Here is a 9,645-nt window from a genome sequence, read left to right on the forward strand (position 1 = left end):
AGTTAAAACTCACATTGTTTACACTGTTTTAAAATATTTTAGTTTCTAGTTCTAATGGGGCTTCCCTGGTGGCTCAGAGGTTAAAGCATCTGCCTGGAATGCAGGAGACCCGGGTTCGATCCCTGGGTTGGGACGATCCCCTGGAGAAGGAAATGGCAACCCACTCCAGTACTCTTGCCTGGAGAATCCCATGGAGGGAGGAGCCTGGTAGGCTACAGTCCATGGGGTTGCAAAGAGTCGGACACGACTGAGCAACTTCACTTTCTTTCTTTCCTGTCTAACAAAATATTAAAGTCGAAGTTTGAAGTAAACTAAAGGGAAGATATTTTTCATGTGTAAATTGGACCCTATAGTGTATAGCGTATTAGTCATTCAGTCATTTCTGATTCTTTGTGACCCCAGGGACTGTAGCCCACCAGGCTCCTCTGTCCCTGGAATTCTCCTGAGCCAGATGGCAAAGAATCGAAGGGTGTGCCTGCAAGGCAGGAGACGCAGGAGACATGGGTCAGTCCCTGGGTTGGGAGGATCCCCTGGAGAAGAGAATGGCTACCCACTCTGGTATTCTGCTACTTGAGTATTTTGTTAGATAGGGACTGGAGACTGAAATATTTTAAAACAGTGTATGTAGTATATATATATATATGTAGTATATTGTGTATACACACACACTGTACACACACACACACACACACAAAGTACTCTCCTTTGCAAGGTATCATTTCTTCTCTATTTCACCCCAGTACTTCAAATCTTATCACCAATTGTGATCCTTTCCTGAGACCCATAAGCTGCTCCTAAATAAGAGTGTGAGTTTTCTTCCCTTGGAAATTGGATTGCCACAGACTCCCGGACGAACTGCCCTCTTGTTAGCTCTCAAACTTAGCACTGTACAGATATATGATCTTGAAAATTCCTTACTGTGGTGAAGTTTCTGTTTCTTCAATCTATAAAAATGATATAATAGTAGCGCTTATGCCCTAAGTCTGCCATGGGGATCAGATGGTATGTTTGTGATGTGTCCAGTATGTAATAGGCACGTGATAAATACATTCTTATTTGCTTCATATTCAAAAGGTTATAGTTGGTATGGATTTAAACTCTACCCAGTCAGTGCACACAGGTTTAGCCTTTGTTATGCTGTGGCAATGCATATCTTTTCAGAAAAGCCTCTTTTCAACTGGCTGATGGAAAACATTTCTTTTCTCTAGTGATTATTATTTAATCATTCAAAAGGAGTATTTCTCCATTCTTCAACACCAAGGAGGAATGTTTTCGACACCTTTTATGTAAGAGGAAATGGCTAGGAAAGGGCAAAATTAAATAAGTGGACTGTTTTATTCTCCACCTCCTGTGGCCATCAGAGCAGTTTGCTTGACTGGCGTCTAAATGGTTGATTCATGAGAAAGCTTAAAGTGAACCAGACACTCAATTCTAATTAACTTCAAGGCAGGCTGGTCACATAATTTCAAAAGAGCAGCAAAACTTCAAGGTTTTTAAGAAAAGTTAAAGAAATATAGACAACTGGCAATCTAATTACACCATCTACTGTTTCAGATAAATCCAAAGAACAACTGAATCCATGAAAATCCTAAGAAAGTAACATATTTTTATATAAACTAAACAAAAATTCTATTTAAATGTGCCTATAAAATAGAAATGCTAAGTGAACTGAAATAAATAAGTGATTGTGGCTTCTTATTGAGATGTGGATGACTTACACAGTAGATATACCATTCCTTTTTCAGGGTCTTCTGGGAGCATGCAACCAGATGCAGGCTGAATACCTTTTCCAGCCTGATAAAGTCTACAATATTAACTTTGACACCGGGGATAAAACTATTCAATGCGGCCGACATGTTGATGTCTTTAAGCTCTGGTTAATGTGGAAGGCAAAGGTAGGAATTCGCCATCTTTTAAGAGGTCCTATGTACTTGGATACCCGATGTAACTAGTTCCATATTTTAGAGCTTACTTTGGATGTCTTTCCCCAGATTATGGTCCTTTCATTTTAAGTTTTTCTCTTTTTAAAATTTTATTTATTTGTGTTTGGCTTCACCGCTGCTCGGGCTTCTCTTTAGCTGTGGTGAAGCGGGGCTGCGCTCTAGCTCCGGGCTTCTCCCTGCGGTGTCCTCTCTGGCTGCAGAGCGCAGGCTCTGGGGCGCATGGGGCTTCCGACCTTGCAGCACGTGGGCCCGGTAGCTGCAGTTCGCAGGCTCCAGAGCGCAGGCACGGCAGTCGTGGCACACGGGCTTATTTGCTCCGCGGCAGGTGGGATCTCCCCAGATCAGGGACTGAATCCCTATCTCCTACATTCGCAGGAGGTTCTTTACCCTTGAGCCCCCAGAGGAGCCCTATGGTCCTTTTATTTTGTTAAACTTCTGTCAACGAAACTGCTCTAACTGCAAATGGCAAGCTTGGTTCTGAGCTCAAAATCCCACTGAGGTGGAGAAGATTTTAGCTTCTTTTACCATCAATATGTATTCTGTCAAATGGTAGGAGTAAAATCTGTTAGGAATATAAATTTGCCTGCAGGTTTATTTTTATTTATTTATTTTTTCTTGGTGTTAGTTTTTATTTTTTTATTTTTTTTAATTTTTATTTTTACTTTATTTTACTTTATAATACTGTATTGGTTTTGCCATACATTGACATGAATCCACCACGGGTGTACATGCGATCCCAAACATGAACCCCCCTCCCACCTCCCTCCCCACAACATCCCTCTGGGTCATCCCCGTGCACCAGCCCCAAGCATGCTGTATCCTGCATCGGACATATGAAAAGAAACTTTTTTTTTGTTCTAATTGGAATTGGAAATAGGTCAAGCCACTTGAAGTCAGTATATATTCCCAGCTGTGAACACTTATCAATTACCTGAATATTCAATCTACCTTAGAGTCAAGGTCGGGGCTTCCTAGGTGGCACAGTGGTAGAAAATCCATCTGCTAAGGCAGGAGATACAAGAGACCTGGGTTTGATGCCTGGATCGGGAAGATCCCCTGAAGAAAGAAATGGCAGCCCACTCCAGTGTTCTTGCCTGGAGAATCCCACGGACAGAAGAGCCTGGCAGGATACAGTCCATGGGTCGCAAAGAGTCGGACATGACTGAGTGATTAATAAACACACACACACACACACACACGCACACACAGGGTCAAGGCCAACAGATACAGTCTCTCCGAAGATCACAACAGCAGGACATGCTCTACACCCTCCTTCTGCTATTTATAATTTTCAGCTCAAATAATGGAAATGCTTTTAGGAAGCTATTTCTATCACCTCCTTCCTAATCCTCTATAGGAAGATAGGCAGTAGGTCCTCTGAAGATGAAAGCTTCGACATGAACCAACAGCTTCTTTAATACAGTGGGAACCTGATCACAACGCATCACCCACCCTCTGCATCTCAAGGGGACTCTTCTGTGTATCACAGGTAGTTATCCTTCTCCAGAAAAATTGCTTAGATTTTTATTTGGTGGATATAGAATTCCTAGTACAAAACACAAATAGAAAAACATGTTCTGTAACATGAATCGCAGAGGCAAATTCATGAAACTTCTTTAGTAATCTATAATACATTGGCAGCATTTTCTCTTACAAATTTATCTTTCATCACCTGCTTTTTCTTAACCTGATAATCACCTTGTTTGAAATAAGCATTTAAAAACCCACTTTGAATAGTGTATATATATTGATAACTCACCTTAAATTCTTTCAATAATAAGGCATTGAAATAATAAATATATCTATTCAATAGTATAGATCTTCAGTAGTCATGGGTTTACCATACGTTGAACATATATTAGGCTACAAAGCTTCACTTATGTAATTTAGCTTACGTGTCCCAACAGTTGAGCTGGTTATATCTGGTAAATAGGTAAAGAAATTAACTTGCTGATAGATGAAGAGAACTTAATCTAAGAAGCACAGCTGACTCTCAAATTCAAAATCTATTTTTCCACAAATCCATATTATCTTTCTTAACATAATTCATAGCACCATGGGAATGCTAAAACTCATCTAGAATAGTGATGAAGAGGCAGGTTTATCACTATTTGCATATGGAAACTATGTTACCAAAAAAAGGTGTATAAACAGATATTATGTTAACAAGGCCATTCCTGAGAGTAGGGAAACAAAATTCCAGTATACAGCAGAATGGAAATTATTTTCATATTTAAGAACATGTTTATATGTTAAAATGCAAGTTCGGGTAAATATCCATGGCAGGCTTGAACAGGAGGAGTTGACTTGCAAGTTTGTTGCCTGACCTATAACTACTAAATATTTAAACATTTGCTGGGTGAGTCTCCATCAGTACTCTTGACAAGATGATGGGAATTAAGAAGAAAGTCTAGAGATATAAGTGAAAATTTTATACTTTTTTCCTCATTTGCTGTAATTACAGAATGAATACCTCATTGATTACAGAAAAGAGGAGCCATTTTTAATGAAATTCATATTTCCTTGAAGTAAAATTAATTCCATAAAATACTGTGGTAGGTTATAAAACTAAGTAATGAGAAAATCATATAGAAATATAAGATTCCACAAACGCTGATTATTGTCCAAAAGCAAATCTAATGAACAAGCTTCTCTTTTTGGATGGATTTTCTACAAAAGTTGGACTAGTTTCGTATTCATAAAATGACTGTGTTTGGCCAGGAGAAAGCTATCGAGCTTAACTGCGCAAGAGCCCATCTGCTTCTTCTAAAGTCACGATTGCATTTGCCCTGAGGCTGGGGTCCCGGGTTTCTCTCGTCAGTGACTGACAGTGCCTGCCAGGGAGGCTAAGGCATACAGCTGCTGAGAGACAGGAGACTGTTCCTAATAGCTGAGCTGATGTGAAGAGGTCTTAAAGGCCTTCCTACATCTTAGATTTCCCTGTAGTCTAGGATGCTTCCACTCCACCTTTGCCCATCTTTTCCCTTCGCTTGGAGTCATATTTGGGCTTGCCTGGTGGCGCAAATGGTAAAGAATTTGCCTGCAATGTGAGATTCCAGGGTTCAATCCCTGGGTTGGGAAGATCCCCCGGAGAAGGGAATGGCAACCCACTGCAGCATTCTTGCCTGGAGACTCCCATGGACAGAGGAGCCTTGCGGGCCACAGTCCCTGGGGTCACAGAGAGTCAGACGTGACTGAGCGACTAACACACACACACAGAGTCATATTTATTCACAGTCTGAAAGCTTTCCCAGTCTGCCTACCTCCTTCCTACTGTCTTTCACACAGGTATGTGTGTGCGCTCAGTTGCGTCTGACTCTTTGCGGCCCCGAGGACAGTAGTCCGCCTGGTCACAAAAGCTTAAGTATTGAGAAGATGCTGAAGTGCCACCTCATGTTGTTGTAAAGGCCCTACATTGCATACCCTAAAGTGACCAGTAATGGGTACCCTCAGCAAAGAATATCTGGGATGCACAGACAGAAGCAGAGATCATTAGAAAGCAAATTCAGTAATGCAGGAGAGGGTGATTGGTCCAGCATAGTGGCAACAAATAGGTTAAGATATATTAGAATGTAATTACCTTTTGAAGTTAAATCCAACGGCATTTTCCAAAAAATTCTACTGGGTGTGGGTGTGAAAAAAGAAGAAAATCAAGGATAAGATGCTGATGGTTTGGACCTTGGCAACTAAAGGATAGAATGGAGATTGGGAACACTGGGAAGTTTGTGGAGAAAGGTCAGGAGTTCGGTTCTGGGCATGTCATTTTGAGATGTTAGTTATATTAACAGGGAATCAAACATATGAATCTGAGGTTCAGAGATGAGGTCTCAGGTGGAAATATAAGTGGGAGAGTCATCAGCCTTTCCATATTGCTTGGAGCCATGAGACAAGTGGCAATCATGGAGGGAAAGAAGGCGAACGGAGACAGAGATGGGTCGGTTTCTCCGTGCCTTTGCAGTCCACTTTATAGCTCTCTAAGAGCGAATTAAAGCAAGAGTGCAAAGCACTGGACTACTTACCTGGGCTCCAGCTAAAGGTCAGCAACTCTCAGTTCTAAGACATCCTATGCCAGCCAGTATGCCAAGGGCTTTATTTGCCATATTTCCCCTGCTCCTCACTGCATTGTATGAAAGTTTTGAAACATATTGCTCTGCATACTAGACAGATAAAAACCAGATGTCAAGGGCTTCCCTGGTGGCTGAGTGGTAAAGGATCCACCTGCCAATGCAGGAGACGTGGGATCCACCCCTGGTCTGGAAAGATCCCGCGTGCTGTGGGGCACAGGAGGCCGAGAGCCACAACTGCTGGGCCTGCGCTCGAGAGCCCGGGGCACGGCCACTGAAGGCCAGGCACCCTAGAGGCCACGCACGCTAGAGCACAGGCACCCGAGGGCACACGCACCCGAGGGCACACGCACCCTAGGGCACACTCACCCTAGGGCACACTCACCCTAGAGCACATGCTCCCTAGAGCACACTCACCCTAGGGCACACTCACCCTAGAGCACATGCTCCCTAGACCCCACTCACCCTAGGGCACACTCACCCTAGAGCACATGCTCCCTAGACCCCACTCACCCTAGGGCACACTCACCCTAGGGCACACTCACCCTAGGGCACACTCACCCTAGAGCACACACACCCTAGGGCACACACACCCTAGAGCCATACTCACCCTAGAGCCACACACATCCTAGGGCACACTCAACCTAGGGCACACACACCCTAGGGCACACTCACCCTAGGGCACACACACCCGAGGGCATACTCACCCTAGAGCACACTCAACCTAGAGCACACTCAACCTAGAGCACACACACCCTAGGGTACACACACCCTAGAGCACACCCACCCTAGAGCCACACACACCCTAGAGCCACACACACCCTAGGGCACATGCACCCCAGAGCACAGGCACCCTAGGGCACACTCACCCTAGGGCACACTCACCCTAGGGCACACTCACCCTAGAGCACATGCTCCCTAGAGCACACTCACCCTAGGGCACACTCACCCTAGAGCACATGCTCCCTAGAGCACACTCACCCTAGGGCACACTCACCCTAGAGCACATGCTCCCTAGACCCCACTCACCCTAGGGCACACTCACCCTAGGGCACACTCACCCTAGGGCACACTCACCCTAGAGCACATGCTCTACAGCAAGAGGAGTCCGTACCCCACAACTAGAAAGTAGCCCTGAGTCACCACAGCTAAAGAAAAAGCCCTCCCAGCAAGGGAGAACAGTACATTCAAAAACAAACAAATAAGTACAATTATTTTAAAAACTCATGTCAAATATTTATCAAACATTTGTAGATCTAGGCAACATAAGCTTAACAAGGCTAAGTAACTTGCCTCAAGTTCCGCAGACAGTAGGGAGTAAAAGCCGATTGAGGAGACAGAAATAAGAATGCAGTGGAATAGAGGATACCCGCTGTTAGTAGATAATAGTCACACTTATTTAAATAAGTTCATTTAAATAAATTTAATACATTTCAAGAGCTTCTTTAGTTTAATTTAAAGGTACTTACTTAAATAAAGCTTTTGATGTTTTTTTTTTAAACTACAGGGAACCTATGGCTTTGAGGTACAGATTGACAGATATATGGAACTTGCAAAATACTTCTATAAAGTTTTAAAGAAAAAAGATAACTTTAAGCTTGTATTTGATGCAGAGGTAAGGACTCTATTAGTGGACTTTTTTTGGTGATACTTTAATGTATCTTTTCTTTATTTGCTGAGTATTTTTTCTTGAATCTATTACCTGTCTAAAACACTTTGAGATAATTCAAAAGTTATATGCAATAATTATCACACACATTTTATTTTATCTAAGTGCTGCAAAACATTTAGATCTTAAAAACTTTTCCATTAAATTCTCTTTTTCTATAGGCTTAGGGCCTAATAGAGTAATTTAATACTTGCCTTGCCTTTCTTTGTGCACGCTTAATTGTGTCTGACTCTTAGTGTTCCCATGGACTGTATTCCACCAGGCTCTAAATTTAAAAAAAAGAATTAAGATAAAACTATTTGGTTATAATTGCTTTTCTGATTTTGATAGCACTTAATCAGAGACATTTAATTTTTCCTAGCATTTTTCATGTAAGTTAGACTATGCAGTTGGATTTCTGGAGAGTAGGTGACATAGGAAAAAGTGGTCTTTAAGTTACCTGATAATCCTTGGTTAATTATTATTAAGATGCTAAATTATAGATATTAATGATAAAATTGAGAGTTTTGCTAGTATTATATCCATCTTCCTCTTCAAGGGCCAGTCAGCCCCTTGGCAGCTTGATGGCATGGGTAATTAAAATACTTCTGGGATAATTCAGAAATTAAGTAGGGCTTTAAGAATACTCATGAAATTACTAGAGAAGTAGATGAAACTTTAAGAATACTTGTAAAGTGTTAATTTTTGATTTAGCCTGAGTTCACCAATGTCTGCTTCTGGTATTTCCCGCCAAGACTTAAACACATGCCAAAAAGTTTTGAAAGAGATCAAGAACTGCAAAAGGTAAGTTTGCGTGTGTGTGAGATGGGGGTTATCATTTGAATTCTGCATTTTAAACAGCGTGTGAATGCCCTCTGCGTGTCCCAATCTCAGTGCCACTTTGTCCTGTAGTTTCCATAATGACCCCAGACTGTTATGTGATCTAATAGCACCCATGTGATATTGCTTTAAGAGCTGCGCAAGACATTAAACAGGTAGAACTTTCCTCTGTAGAACTGACAAAGAAGCCATGTTTTGCTGTGAAACAGTGACCTTGTTGAAAAACTCAAGTTGCATTGTAATAATTCAAAGAGTGAAAGTTAGAATACCAGAAGGTATTCCGACTTTTCCATTCTCTAGTTCATTTTACCTCTCTCCTGGATATGTCTGTTTAGACTGGCATATAAATGTGAACAAAATGTCATACAACCTTCTTTAATGTATTCTAGTACACTTGCATTATTTTATGAGTTTGGTAATTGTGAATCATGGACTAGCAAGAGCGTTAATGTGTTTAGAACATGCTGCTTTTTTTTCTGTAGTAAGCTGCTCCTTAAAAGTTATCCCTGACAGTTTTAAATTGCATGCAATTTACCTCAAGCTAATGATAGTCATGTAGTCATCTAGGAGGTAGAACAGAATTTATTTGTAAACCTTCTTTTTAATGATATTTGCATTTATACACAGATTGCTCCAAAGATTAAAGCACAGATGATAGTGGAAGGTACAGTCATGCTCAGCTACCAGCCCTGTGGGGACAAAGTAAATTTTTTCCGAATGGTCTTTTCTAATCCTGCCACAAGACAAACAGATGTTGACTATCTTATTGATGAAATTCAAAGACTTGGGAAAGATTTATGATACTGCAGTATAAACTTGAATACCAAATGTAAAAACCAACTTGAAAAATCTATTGCTGAAGATAATAAAGGGATATTATAAATGGTATCTTCTCTTTAGAATGTTTGATTCTTTTTTATCCTGTTATGTAAGATGATGACAGGGGAGTGGGCTCACTGCAGACAGATATAGAGATTCAAGTTTATTTATGTATTTGTTGTTTTCACTAATTCAGTAAAATTTATGGAAAGTCACAACTTGTCTTGGGCTTCAAAATCACTGCAGATGGTGACTGAAGCCATGAAAATAAAAGATGCTTGCTCCTTGGATGAAAAGCTATGACAAACCTAGATGGTATATTACAAAGCAG

At 41.3% G+C, this 9,645-nt stretch overlaps 1 protein-coding gene and 1 non-coding gene across 2 annotated transcripts in view; both read left to right on the forward strand.

Annotated features, from left to right (window-relative positions):
• Positions 1-9,296, forward strand: part of LOC138097496 (glutamate decarboxylase 1-like) — a 70,152-nt gene extending 60,856 nt beyond the window's left edge. The window contains exons 11-14 of the mRNA XM_068993674.1: positions 1,746-1,895; positions 7,515-7,622; positions 8,370-8,459; positions 9,123-9,296. Coding sequence (XP_068849775.1) covers positions 1,746-1,895; positions 7,515-7,622; positions 8,370-8,459; positions 9,123-9,296 — 522 coding nt within the window. The remainder of the gene's footprint in view (positions 1-1,745; positions 1,896-7,514; positions 7,623-8,369; positions 8,460-9,122) is intronic.
• On the forward strand, positions 63-134 carry TRNAS-GGA (transfer RNA serine (anticodon GGA)). Its single transcript has one exon. It is a non-coding gene; the product is annotated as a tRNA-Ser (tRNA).
• Positions 9,297-9,645: the final 349 nt, after the last annotated feature.

Source organism: Capricornis sumatraensis, chromosome 21 (genome assembly GCF_032405125.1).
Source record: "Capricornis sumatraensis isolate serow.1 chromosome 21, serow.2, whole genome shotgun sequence".
NCBI lineage: Eukaryota > Metazoa > Chordata > Mammalia > Artiodactyla > Bovidae > Capricornis > Capricornis sumatraensis.